General features: G+C 44.0%; 1 protein-coding gene across 1 annotated transcript in view; it reads right to left on the bottom strand.

Moving 5' to 3' along the window:
* LOC126234882 (glutamate receptor ionotropic, kainate 2-like) overlaps positions 1-14,722 on the bottom strand; it is a 98,942-nt gene that overhangs the window by 44,837 nt on the left and 39,383 nt on the right. Inside the window, exons 3-4 of the mRNA XM_049943622.1 lie at positions 13,359-13,701; positions 9,169-9,385 (exon numbers count right to left, since the gene is read on the bottom strand). Of these exons, the coding sequence (XP_049799579.1) occupies positions 9,169-9,385; positions 13,359-13,701 (560 nt within the window). The remainder of the gene's footprint in view (positions 1-9,168; positions 9,386-13,358; positions 13,702-14,722) is intronic.

Genomic DNA, 14,722 nt, shown 5'->3' with positions numbered 1-14,722 from the left:
AACATATTCCCATCAAAATTAAAACTTTTGATACTGAAGTTAATTGTGAGATAAAATTTGGAAGCATAGTAAATTAGGTTAACTAGTGATTACTAGTAATTAATTACAATTAAATAAGCAGTAAGAAGTATGGCAACTAATAGTTAATTAATGTGGGTGGCCGGCCGAAGTGGCCGTGCGGTTAAAGGTGCTGCAGTCTGGAACCGCAAGACCGCTACGGTCGCAGGTTCGAATCCTGCCTCGGGCATGGATGTTTGTGATGTCCTTAGGTTACAAAATTGTTGAGGCTTTCGTGGCCACTTGTTGACAAACTGCCTATTGGCTTCTGTCTCGGGTTCTTCGGCCGACGTTCATATAATGATTTTTCTGACGTTTCGCCAGCACGAGTGGCTGGCATTGTCAAAGCTTCACCCTCCATTGCCGGTGGTGAACTGGAGCCGAGCTCGCGGGCGCAGGCTATATGTACCTGGCGCGCCAACGTCCGAGGGCTTCTCCGCGGTCACCGCACCGGAAATGACCGCGGAGAAGCCCTCGGACGTTGGCGCGCCAGGTACATATAGCCTGCGCCCGCGAGCTCGGCTCCAGTTCACCACCGGCAATGGAGGGTGAAGCTTTGACAATGCCAGCCACTCGTGCTGGCGAAACGTCAGAAAAATCATTAGATGAACGTCGGCCGAAGAACCCGAGACAGAAGCCAATAGGCAGTTTGTCCTTAGGTTAGTTAGGTTTAACTAGTTCTAAGTTCTAGGGGACTAATGACCTCAGCAGTTGAGTCCCATAGTGCTCAGAGCCATTTTGAACCAATGTGGCTGACCGTGAACGTAACAGCCACACGAACACTAATTGTCATTTCCCCCAGGGACTTAAACCTACTGAGTACGTGGTTGGCGACCACGGGATACCGAGCTGATGAGTCTCGAGTAGCTTCCGCTTACTTATGCCTGGCTCCCCTCTTCTTATCATTCCTTCCTGGCCAACCTTGGCTTCCTTTTGTTCCTTTACGGCCCCAATGCTGTTGGGTTTCGAGGAATAATATGTCTTTGCACATTATAACCTCTAATTCTCAGGCTCCATGGTCAACGGCTTGGAGGAGGACAGCCTGTATGGTCTCAACGATGGGAAGGGCGGTTAAACCATCTGTGACCAAAAGAGAAGTCCTAAATGGTAACTACAGCCGAGATGGAGACGACCGGTACAGTGCAGTAGGGGGATAACTAACAAAAAAGAAAAAATAAGTAATGCCTGTTCTCCAGAGGAGCGGCTACTAAAGGCGTCCGTTCTCCACGCCAGAAGCGGCCTAAGGTCACGCTTGCAACAGCTTCTGAACTGCTTGGCGACAAGCTTTATGACAATCCGGCAGTAAAACCACTTTCACATCCTTATGGAAATGGTGTTCCAAGGACTGGGTAGGAGAACCGCGCGACAACTACGGTCGCAGGTTCGAATCCTGCCTCGGACATGGATGTGTGTGATGTCCTTAGTTTAGTCAGGTTTAAGTAGTTCTACGTTGTAGGAGACTGATGACCTCAGATGTTGAGTCCCATAGCGCTCAGAGCCATTTAAACCATTTTTTGGCTCGGCAGCACGGTTGGGGCGTCCCCTGAAAGCGACACATTTTGGCAGAGCCCAGTCAGCGTCGCCATTACGCAAGGGTTACCATGGCAAGGGCGATGTTCTTGAGGACAATATTATAGAAGTGGAAGAGATGTAGATGAAGATGAAATAGGAGATATGATACTGAGTGAAGAGTTTGACAGAGCACTGACAGACCTAAGTCGAAACAAGGCCCCAGGAGTAGACAACATTCCATTAGAACTACTGACAGCCTTGGGAGAGTCAGGCCTAACAAAACTCTATCATCTAGTGAGCAAGATTATCAGACAGGCGAAATACCCTCAAACTTTAAGAAGAATAGAATAACTCCAGTCCCAAAGAAAGCAGGTGTTGACAGATGAGAAAATTACCGAACTATCAGCTAAATAAGCCATGGCTGCAAAATATTAACACGAATTCTTTATAGACGAATGGAAAAACTGGTAGAAGCCGACCTCGGGAAGATCAGTTTGGATTCCATAGAAATGTTGGAACACGTGAGGCAATACTGACCCTACGACTCATCTTAGAAAATAGATTAAGGAAAGGCAAACCTATGTTTTTAGCATTTGTAGACTTAGAGAAAGCTTTTGACAATGTTGACTGGAATACTCTCCTTCAGATTCTGAATGTGGCATGGGTAAAATACAGGGAACGAAAGGCTATTTACAACTTGTACAGAAACCAGATGGCAGTTATAAGAGTCGAGGGACATGAAATTCAATCTGTATATTGAGCAAGCAGTAAAAGAAACAAAAGAAAAATCCGGAGTAGGTATTAAAATCCATGGGGAAGAAATAAAAACTTTGAGGTTCACCGATGACATTGTAATTGCGTCAGAGACAGTAATGGACCTGGAAGAGCAGCTTAACGGAATGACTAATGTCTTGAAAGGAGGATATAAGATGAACATCAACAGAAGCAAAACGAGGATAATGGAATGTAGTCGAATTAAATCAGGTGATGCTGCGGGAATTAGATTAGGAAACGAGGCTTAAATTAGTAAATGAGTTTTGCTACTTGGGGAGCAGAATAACTGAGGATAGTCGGAGCAGAGGATATAAAATGTAGACTGACAATGGCAAGGAAATCGTTTCTGAAGAAGAGAAATTTGTTAACATCGAGTATAGATTTAAGTGTCAGGAACTCGTTTGTGAAAGTATTTGTATGGAGTGTAGCCATGTATGGAAGTGAAACGTGGACGATAAATAGTTTGGACAAGAAGAGAATAGAAGCTTTCGAAATGTGGTGCTACAGAAGAATGCTGAAGATTAGATGGGTAGATCACATAACTAATAAGGAGGTATTTAATGGAATTGGAGAGAAGAGAAATTTGTGGCACAACTTCACTAGGAGAAGGGATCGGTTGGTAGGGCATATTCTGAGGCATCAAGGGATCAGCAATTTAGTATCGGAGGGCAGCGTGGAGGGCAAAAATCGTAGAGGGAGACCAAAAGATGAATACACTAAACAGATTCAGAAGGATGGAGGTTGCAGTAGGTACTGGAAGATGAAGAAGCTAGCACAGAATAGAGAAGCAAGGAGAGCTGCATCAAACCAGTCTCAGGACTGAAGACCACAACAACAACACAACCATCTCAAGGGCGGCGAAGGCTAAACAAGCGAGCCCATACACTCTGTCTCTCATCACTGAACGTCGGGACTGTGACTGGACGATGCAGCGTACTTAGGCACTCGAAAGGAGGCGCATCGATGTTTGAGCAGTCTAAGAAACAGGGTGACGTCAACATAAGTCATATGACATTGATTGTGGTTATAAACTGCTATACAACAGAACCTGCAGAACAACTGACGGTTCCGGCATTATCATATCAGCGAAATTCCATGGTTATGTCACTGAGGTGCAGTGTTACGACGATCTCCTTGTGAAATTTATCTTCACTGCATATTGACAAACAATCCACTTCTTAAGTATCTATGCCTCATCAACAGTCCTGAGTGCGGAAACCAAAGATGCCTGCCTCGCACTGTTTGACGAGAAGACTCTAGTGACCTGAATAGACATGTCGGACAAAGAAAAGAAGATCATGACTTCCACGGTGGATATGGACATGGAGAGAAGAACGGTGAAGGCCAGCGAATCGTCGAGTATATAGAAAATCATAATCTGGTCATCAAGAACACTTGGTTTTAAAATCCTGAAACTCACATAAACATGTATTTTAGTGGATCAAACGTGACTCCACATGAAATGATCGTAAGCTTAGAATCAACCCACCAACATCTTGGTACTCTGCCAGAAATAGACCATCAAAAATCGAATGATGGCGCGTCAAGTAGAAGGAGGCTGACATTGTCAGAAATTACAGTGCCCTCAAGTACCACAGTCGAAATAGCTGGACTAAATTGTAGATCTCTGTTGATGAAGCGGCGCGCTGTATTGTCGGAACTACGAAACCAGGACGACTTAGGATCACCAAAGATATGTGGTATCGGAATGACGATTTTAATGATGCCGTACGCACGAAAAAAAAACCATCGCGAATATCTTGAAGACCAAACACTACCCAGTTGGAACGCCTACAAGCAATCACGTAGAGAGGCGAAGAACTTTATTGCTGTCGCCAACGCGGCAAGGTTCTTCCACGTGTGGTTCAGTAATCTGATCGGGCGGTATTTAGAACACTCAGCAAGGCTTCCTCTCTTTTCGAAGACGGTTACAGTTATGCTCTGCTGTCAATCTATTGGTATTCTACCTTCTCTGATGATATCGTTGAAAATATGTGTTATCCAACCTACCACACTGCATTGCTGAGAACACCATAATTCTGCTGGGATGCCATCGGGCCATTGGGTTTCCCTCTCTTCAACTCTTTCAGAGCAGCCTCAACTTCGGCAGTTTCTTTGATTGGTCCTTCAGCAGCTGATATGGTTGGTATTAGTAGATGGAGAAATTGCTTGGTCGAAATGCTCTTAAAGTAGGTCCCTTGCTTTCTTACACTCGGCCATCAGCTCATTCGCTTCATTAATGATGCCGCAACAGTATTCAGATCTCTACACGAAACTAGAGACACGCGAAAGAGAACCTGACGTTTATTGATTAGTTAAATCAAAATTTCGAAAAGGAAAACACCTTTTGCATGCTACAGTTTAATTTTTTGTTATTTAACTTGTGCGCCCGCAATATAAGGCCACAGACACCAAAATCGCAAACGATTATGTCTTCTACAGATAACCACTTAGAAGTCTGTGGCATAGTTAGGACTCAGTTGTATTAGCAGCAGCTAAATATAGATCCATGACCACACCAACTATTCACCAAAACTACACTTCTATCAGTTCACTAGAATAATATCCATGCATACCTCGAAATTTCGATTATCTGTGCAATTTCAAACACAAAATCAATTACCCATACTGTGCAACAATCACAAGATAGTTTTCTGTACAGTCACACGTACATTACCAATGACGCTCACAGTATTATAACAATAACATAATTTTCCATACGGCTTTCGCTTAGAGGAAATAACCACACGCCCAGCGTGTCCACAAAATAGCCACATAAAGGAGCACTTTACATATGGACCTTCCATATGCAATATTACTGGTATTTTGTGACACTGTATGCACAGCCTGTACTGTTGACTTTAAACTATGTTGCATTACTCGACCGCTGAAAATACCGCTGTCGGTCACTAGAGCAACCTGCTAGTGCTCCTCCTGTATTGTTAAGGACCCTGGATGCTTCTCCACTGACATCGCCTTTCTCGCATCCGCGAAAAGACACCAACTGAACGTTGGATTACTCGCGCGCACACAGGAGCCACGAACCACGCTGACCGTCTGTGAAATCCCGAACTCGGCTCGTGGGCGCACGTTTAGGAGAAGGCTTCACGTCTTTTGCTGTCCACAGACTGACTCCGTCGTCCATTTCTTAAACTCGCAGCTGCTACACCCATGAAGAAGAATAATATTGTCTCAACACTCGATTAACGGTTCGCCAAGATTTCTCAGCCGCAGGTACCACTGCTATTAGCAGAGGGCCGTGTCAACGTGCGCCTCTTCTGCTGCTCCACTGTTCACACCTCGAAGCGTCGCCCGCCTCTGCAATACCAGCCGCCGCTCTAGCCCGGTCACACCCTACGCTGACCGCCGGCGTCTCCATGGGCTGCCCTGCGGTGACTACACTCGACTGTGTGCACGCTGATCACGGAGCAGGTGATATTCCACCTTGCCGCGCCTAAGGTCAACTCGGAGTGCCGCTCGCTACCTGTGGCATGACGGCTGCCGAGCGAGCCCTCTAGCGTAATAGTCGCGAAAGAGGACCGCTTTCACAGCCGGCTGGGTTTAGGAGGAAGAAAGACGTGACACGAATTGCCAATTCACGTCATAAACTAACCTTAGTGCAAATTTATGATAAAATATTCTGCGACGTCGGTAAAACAACTAAACCTTCATCTGTTACTATCATCTAAGTGAATAAAACACACACTGCTGCCGCTAATACATGCCTCCAAAAACACACCAATAAAAGGAAAAAATATCACGGTGCGGTTTTCACTGCACTAAACCTGGTTAATTTTCCGTCGTGCAGAAGCGACTGTTAACAATATCTCTATAATGACGTGGACTTTTTACAGAAACGGAACTATATACATTTTCTCTGCCACTGGAAGAAGCTTTGAAGAATAACTACGCAAGAAGTGCGGCTCTTGATCCAATAATACCGAAAATTCCACAAACGTCTTCCGTACTGCACCAGATTTAGGCAAACACGGAACTCAGTTACGGTTCATATGTTTATTACTGTTGTGACTGTCACATCAAGTGCTCAAAATGATAACCTTGAGTATTGGTTGTTTCTATAAATCGATCCTGGACGGACAGCACTGCGCACGGAACTGAATCTGGATACGCTACAGTCGAGTCACATTCTATACGGCATTTCATGTCTTTGGCAGCTACTGGTGTTTCATTGTAGACCACAGATCAAAGCCCAGTGCTGTTATTTCTGATGGGCGTGCAGATAGTTTTGAATTACCCGAACGACCGATCCAAAACCCTCTTCACTTTCTATTGAGGACACCTGTAGTTACAAGTGTGAAGCAATCAGAATGTATGTCATACTAGTATTGCATGGATTATGGAATGCCTAGTGTCCATCGGAATATTTACCAACAGCAGTCACAGCTTGATATCTGTTATTTAGAGTAATTTCGGTAAAAGAGGAACCAATGACCTCACAAGACGTTCTCCGACCAAAGGTCGTTATTCGCCCATTTCAGTCAGCATAGATTTTCAAGTAACCTTTTCTGAAAAATTATTTCTAAGATCGATATACCCATGCTTCGTAAATAATGCTTCTTTCGCAGAAACGTCTCATTACTTTACTATTTTTGAGGACACCATTCGGTGAAACGTAAGCAATTGTGAAAATCATTCTCATGAAACTCTGATGGAGCGAAATCTGGAAACGATTAAATGTGTTGAAGGTAGTATTAACAGAATATTTGTGTGGCTAAGCTCTTTCGAACATTCACGCTGTCTCATAGCGACGTGTGGACTGCGTTTCAACGCATCTAAAATACACTGCTCAAAGGAATTAAGGAAACACGACTTGGGTGTCTGCCATACTTCACTGAGCAGTAACGGAGGACTCGATACGTTATCATATTATAGCTTTATCTTTCACACATTAAGCACCCAACAAAGCATCATTAGATGTTCTTTCATTTACAGAACTAGAACTGAAATGTGCGACAAGTGTCGAAAACAAATTGGGACAATCATCCATTCCGCCATACTTCGTGCTTTTCGTTGATCTTTGAGAGCTTCAATAACGTGTATGCCCTCCACGAGCGTTTATCACCCCCTGACATCTATGTAGCATGCTCCGTGCTCCGCATAAGTCTGAGGAGGTCACACTGTGGTATCCGTTCCCACTCCGTAATGAGAGCCGTTGAGAGTCCTTGAAGAGTATTTGACAGAAATGATGGCCAAAGACACGTCTATTACGCATATCCCTGACAAGCTTGATGTGATTTAGGTCGGGACCAACCGCTGGCCGCTCCGTTAATGTAATGTCCTGGCTTCGCAAAACACCCCTAGTGACGCTCGCTACATGGGCCCTAGCTTTATAGTGCCACCACCGCAAGCAATAGGGACCACATGATCCAGCAGGATCTATTAAATGTACTAGGAGGCGGTAAGGCGATTAAGGAGAACCACAAGACCCGTACGGCTGTCAACACTACGCACGAACATAGTAATCTTACGTCAGAGGAAGTCTGTACTCGTCTGTGAACTACACGTCTCGTCAGTGACGAAGTTGGCAGTTGACATGGGAAAGACAGAGATGTTGCGCCACGCAGGGTACTCGAGTCGGTCGTACGGTCCTCTCTCGTAGCTTGTTCCTTACAGTTCGATCGGATATCAGACTCCAGAGGTCCTTCTAAAGTTGTCTTGCAGTGCTCTGGGGTAGTCACACGACAACGCAATGCAGAGATGGCCCGATATAGGTCTTCAGGTGGGCTTGTAATGCGTAGCCAATCTTGTAAAATTCGCCTTGTATCGTGAACGGTCTTCCTGTAGTTTAACCATAGCCTATGGATGACATATAGAGAGGTTTTGGCATCTACAGTGATATGGCTAAGTGAATCGTACTTTGATCAAACAGACTGCCTTACAACTACCACTGCATTACGTAGTGGTACTGCATGTGCTTGGTTGAAGACAACGTTCACAAATCACCACTGTCGTCTGTGTATCTTACTAGAGAACAATGGGGCCCCTGAGACACTGATACTCCCTTCCATCTGAGGGAGCGCTTCTTATTGTAGTGCGTAACACAGCCGATAGATGGCGAATTACTTCAGTTGTTGCACACAGTGAAAGCAAATTACTCAAGCTATACACTAAGAGCACAGGTACCGCCTGAATCAAAACAAATTTTACGTACCGGACTTTTATACACATGTTTCCCTAAGTCTTTTGAGCCGTTGCATTTCTCCCGTAAGTAGCAGATCTTTGGCACTGGCGTTCTTTATTTCCCTCAGTTTGACTTTCTCGAACTTCTTCGTAATGTTTCCGAAGTCGGATCGTGAGCTCTTGCAAGGATCAAAACCATGCCTTATTTTTCGACTATCACCTATATTGTAAAAGCCTGAATATCTTCATGAGCAAGATATCTGATGGCCACAACTACAGGAAATGTAGGGATGGGCTGGAAGCGCGCAAGGAAACTTATGGACTATAACCTGAGTTGCGTGTTTTCTTACATTTGGTAGAGTAGTGCGGTGGTATGCGGCACCTCTGCTACCGCCGACAGGACTGGGGACTGTGGTACTCTTGTCTTGTTACTGTTTGATCAGGTTCCACCCGTCTTACGTCACTCAATTACTCTACTAAGTCTTATGCAAAATGTGATATAGCCTAGCGAAAACCGCACTAGTCCTGGACATATTTGGAGTGGTCTGTCGTAGCTGCTGCACGCCTAATGACGACAGTAGTAAACCTTCCTATGAAATCTCTAAATTTCGTGCAACCAGTACCTTTTTTGAAGCCCCAGTCTTCTTCTGAATCTAACTGGCTGTTAACTATCCTATTTGATACCTGGGTATGGTGAGCACGGAGGAGAGTCCGCTGCCGTAGCTGGCGGTGACGAGCAGGTAGGCGATCAGCAGCCAGGACAGCACGTGGCGCGTGGGGCCCACGACACGTGTGTGGCGCCGCTCCACGTCCGGTGTCTGTAGCACCAGCAGGCCCAAAGAACGGAAGAAGCAGTCCTCCACCGTCGAGTACCGCCCACCTGCCGGCCCATCGCCTGTACCTGGAGGGGGGTGCCAACAAAGACAAGGATAGTTTCCCTTTAAAACGTAAGCAGACAAAAACTGTTATTTACTAATTACTAGAAATAACTAGATTGCAGTACATCAGAACTATTATTGCTAAAAATAATAATTCTGTTGTGTTATTAAAATGAAGAGGTATGCCACAGAATGGGCGTGGTGAGGAATAACTGGGAAACACCGACAGAGGAACCTGACTATAGCGGATGTGTTAAGACACCAGGAGATAACTGACATTATGCTAGAGGTAACTGTAGACGGTAAAATCTATAGAGAAGAAAGAGAATGGAATATAACAATAAAATAATCGAGACTGTTGAATGTAAGAGCTACGACGACATAATGAGCCTGGCACAGAAGAAGAAATTGTGGTGGGCGCATCTAACCATCAGTACACTGACAGAAGAAAAGGACATTGTTTATCTATACATCATTGTCTCCTTCAAACGCCTACCCTCATCAAAGACAACCACGAACTGGCTACTACAAAAAATTTCTGGAATATGTTCGGAAATCCTATACATCCTTCAAACTTGTGGAGCTGAAATACAGGGTGTTACAAAAAGGTACGGCCAAACTTTCAGGAAACATTCCTCACACACAAAGAAAGAAAATATGTAATGTGGACATGTGTCCGGAAACGCATACTTTCCATGTTAAAGCTCATTTTATTACTTCTCTTCAAATCACATTAATCATGGAACGGAAACACACAGCAACAGAACGTACCAGCGTGACTTCAAACACTTTGTTACAGGAAATGTTCAAAATGTCCTCCGTTAGCGAGGATACATGCATCCACCCTCCGTCGCATGGAATCCCTGATGCCCTGATGCAGACCTGGAGAATGGAGTATTGTATCACAGCCGTCCACAATACGAGCACGAAGAGTCTGTACAATTGGTACCGAAGTTGCGTAGACCTATAATTAAATTCAATTACTTTTCGATACTAGGAAAAAGGGTTTTAGAAGAATAATAGCAATACCAAACAACAGTAGTTACAATACCCATTGTACCATAAACAAACAAAATCAGATTCAGGAAATTAATATATGGAAAATGTTTGGATAAAAGAATAATATATTTCGCTCTCATCATTTGTAAGTGGTAGGAATTAAAACTCGAGCCTAATTAACAAAATATATATAATAAATGAAAAGCACCAGTTTGCTTTTGTTCTACAATATTACTTTTATTGTAAACCGGTTTTCGGCTTACAAGGCCTTGTAAGCCGAAAACCGGTTTACAATAAAAGTAATATTGTAGAACAAAATCAAACTGGTGCTTTTCATTTATTACAATGTTGTTCTACCAAGAACCGACGGAATATTCTGTTAATATGAAAATATAGATAGTTGATCGTTTGGCATTGTTAGAATGCTTATTTCTGCAATTTCAATACTAATGTGATATTTAGGAGTTTAGAAAATGTCTTAAACTTGTTCTAGCAAAGTAGGGAATAATATAGAGTGTTTGATAATGTTGTTAAACTATTTCATATTATTAATTTATGTGTTGCATTATTATATTCAGTAGTGCGATGTAGGACGAGTATAAATACTCGACCTCGAGTATTGTTAGAGGGATGAGTGTTGGACAGATCTTTGCGTACAGTTGAAACAAGGTCTTGGTGCATGATTCAGGTTTGGATTTACAGTAGAGCAACATTTTCTTAAACAGCATATTTGAACAGTGCAGTGACTTCGGAGTGTTAAACAGTTTGATTTAATATGGCAAAAGGCTGAATGATATGTGACTTTATATTCGTACTTTGTTGAGTATTAGTGTTCAACAATGCAATGGACCTCACACGCGCATTTCTATCAAATTACTGCATCTGGAAGTATCGCCAGTGTAGTATGTACTACCATCGCTTAGCTGTAGTAGTAACAACGAGGCTTATTACACCGAAGATTCATCATGAGCTCATAAGATACAGGTTTTGAAGTGAATAATTCAACGTAATTACTTTACTTCAGTTTTGGCCTCCATCATTGCTGTGAAATCCATTACGGTATCCTGTATTTATGGAAGAAGCATATTTTAGCTCATGTATGCAGTCGTCGAGGGACACCGAAGGCAAGATATTCTCAGGTATTTAAATGATTTTTAACTACTCGCTAACCAGTGGGAATTTATAGACTGGCCACACATGTTGGCACCTTTCAAACACGACAGATCCAGCAACCCAGAAGAATTTTACGGAAAAGTGCTTGCTTGTCTTTCCACACTCCACAGTCTGTTCCAACTTTACCAAACTCTTCTATCAGTGATCAGCTGTTGTAGCTTTGAAATAAATGAAGACTATAGTACCTAAGGCAGTGATCATCGAACCTTTTCCCGCAAGAGCCATTACTGACATTGTGGGGCAGCATCGGGAGCCACATATGTACCGATTATATTATTAATTGGCAATGTGCATAAATCATTATGTTACGAGTCTCCAATAGACTAGGTATAGTAAGGATGAATAGAGGTGGCCGCTGGCCCCAAGTACCGACCGTTGAAAGTCGTCACCATTCAGAACACTTCATGCCGATTGTTTTCCGTTCCAGATTGCTGCCAGTTTCAGCTAACTTACAGTTGTGGCAGTACAGTTGTGTAGTGAAGAGTTGTTGATTTTATTAAGGGTGCCAATGACATAGATTAGTAATGGTATTCGTACCAATGCACGACTGAGTATGAGAAACCATCTCAAATTTATTCTACTAACTGCGTTAAATCGCAACACCCTTCATTAACCTAATGTTCCTTGCTACAGTTGGGTGCTGCAATTGAAGATCACCGTCATTCACGAGTCCATGTTACCTCCGTGTAAGAAACTATACCACAGCAGTTGATCTGTATCGGAAGCGGAAGTTTGTGGATTGTGAGTATTGCAAAACAAGGAATGAAACATCCCCCATCTACCATCTGACGTCCTCTAAACCCGCAGTGACTGCACTTCTTATCCCTCTGTCCGTGAGATAAGAAGCACACTATTTACCACACGACCGAATTCACCCACTGGGAGTTAAAATTAAACACGTCTTAAAATATTACTGTCTCTGTATTTTTGTTTCTTACTGAGCAGGAAAACTCCACTCTTATGAAGTTCTTAAAGTTAGCTGCGTTTCTGAATTAGGCTGATAGTTGCTAAATACATATTATTATAAAATACGACTGAGAACCACAGGCCGCAGGAATACTTGACTCAGGCCAGTTGCGGCCCGCAGGCCGCAGTTTGATGACCACTAAATCCGCAACCGCACTCTGTTTCCTCCGTTTCACCAAACACCGCAAGGCAAACATCGTGCTCTTAATATCCTCATTGTATCTTACCCAATCACCATTTTATGAAAATTACTAAGTAATAAACCACTATAAACAGTGAAACAGTGACAGCTCAATATATAGAACTTCACAGTGAAGAAGACGAGGAAAAAAGTAAACATGTCAAACTGTGAAAGGAAACAGGCGCTATAAAAACATAATACCTCAGGAAAACCACACCTTGTGGTAAAAAGCCATGAAACAAATGCTCATTAATGATACTGCAACTGCAGTGAAACGTGTTTGGGATAAAAAACAAAACTATGTTTTGCTAAAGGTGGACCCCATCCAAATATATATATATATATATATATATATATATATATATATATATATATATTGTAGAGTGCTGGAGGAATACAGCATCTCTGTCATACCCATTTTTTTGTATTCATTGGCTTTGTAGCTATATTCTCCATATCCATAACACTTGCGGTGTTTGTGTACAGACTCTTAGCAGCAATTATGAGGTGAGATAACATCGTTCAGCCATGACATTCCACAGCATGTCTGAACTCACATTGTCCAATGTTTTATCAGAATCTGTAAAAGCAAGATGGGTTTCCGAACTGAACTCTCGTCTCTTTTCCATAACAACAGCATTTAACACTTGGAAGGTGACAACCGACGTGCAACTCACCAAGAACCCGATCCGATAGTTTCTTCACAGCGTACAGTGCAGCCGTGGCGAAAACCACGGAGCAACCGACGGCCGCCCACAGGGGAGGTGAGAAGGGCAGTATGGGGACCTGCCAGCCAGGTAACAGCAGCGGCCGCGGAGCCAGGCACGCGATGCCGGCCCTGATATAGGGCCGCGAGTACTCCAAGAACAGGTACTCGGGGTACCAGGGGTAGACCGCAGCGAACGCCAGGTCCGCCTCGTCCACCGCCACGGCGCCCAGCATACCGTTTCCAGAGCCGTTCTCCCATACTGTGCCCCACTTATACGTTGTATCTTCAAGCACGCTCCACGTTGCATTCACCTGCAAGCAACACCGAACTGAACGTTAAGGGACAAGGCCCTGAGGGAATTTCCTGTGGTTGACCATACCGTCGTTGGTACACTTTTCTCAAAAACTGTTCGTTCAAATGAAACCAAATTTGGAAGATGCGTAAGTTGCCCTATTTTCTCCGGAGCGTGTTACTTATACACTGAAGAATCAGAGAAACTGGTACACCTGCCTAATATCGTGTAGGTGCCCCATGAGCACGAAGAAGTGCCGCAACACGATGTTGCAGGGACTCGAATAATGTCTGAAGTAGTGCTGGAGGGAATTGACACCATGAATAGTGCAGGGCTATCCATAAATCCGTAAGTTTACGAGGGGATGGAGGTCTCTTCTGAACAGAGCGTTGCAAGGCATCACACATATGCTCGATAACGTTCATGTCTGGGGACTTTGGTGGCCAGTGAAAGTGTTTACACTCCGAAGAGTGTCCCTGGAGCCACTCTGTAGCAATTCTGGACGTATTGGGTGTCGCATTGTCCTGCTGGAATTGCCCAAGTCCGTCGGAATGCACAATGGACATGAATGGATGCAGGTGATCAGACTGGATGCTTACGTACGTGTCACCTGTCAGAGTCGTATCTAGACGTACAAGGGTCCCATATCATTCCAACTGCTCACGCCCCAAACCATTACAGAGCCTCCACCAGCTTGAAAAGTTCGATGCTGACATGTATGGTCCATGCTTTCATGAGGTTGTCTTCATACCCGTACACGTCCATCCGCTCGATACAATTTCAACCGAGACTCGTCCGACCAGGCACCATGTTTCCAGTCGTCAACAGTCCAATGTCGCAGTTGACGGGCCCAGGGAAGGCGTAAAACTTTGTGTCGTGCAGTCATCAAGGGTACACGAGAGGGCCTTCGTCTCCGGAAGCCCATATCGGTGATGTTTCGTTGAGTGGTTGTTGATGGCCCAGCAATGAAGTCTGCAGCAATTTGCGGAGGCGTTGCACTTCTGTCACGTTGAACAATTCTCTTCAGTCGTCGTTGGTCC

Source organism: Schistocerca nitens, chromosome 2, assembly GCF_023898315.1.
Source record: "Schistocerca nitens isolate TAMUIC-IGC-003100 chromosome 2, iqSchNite1.1, whole genome shotgun sequence".
Taxonomy (NCBI): domain Eukaryota; kingdom Metazoa; phylum Arthropoda; class Insecta; order Orthoptera; family Acrididae; genus Schistocerca; species Schistocerca nitens.
Note: the sequence above shows the minus strand (reverse complement) of the source record. Positions and strands in the feature narration are given on the sequence as shown.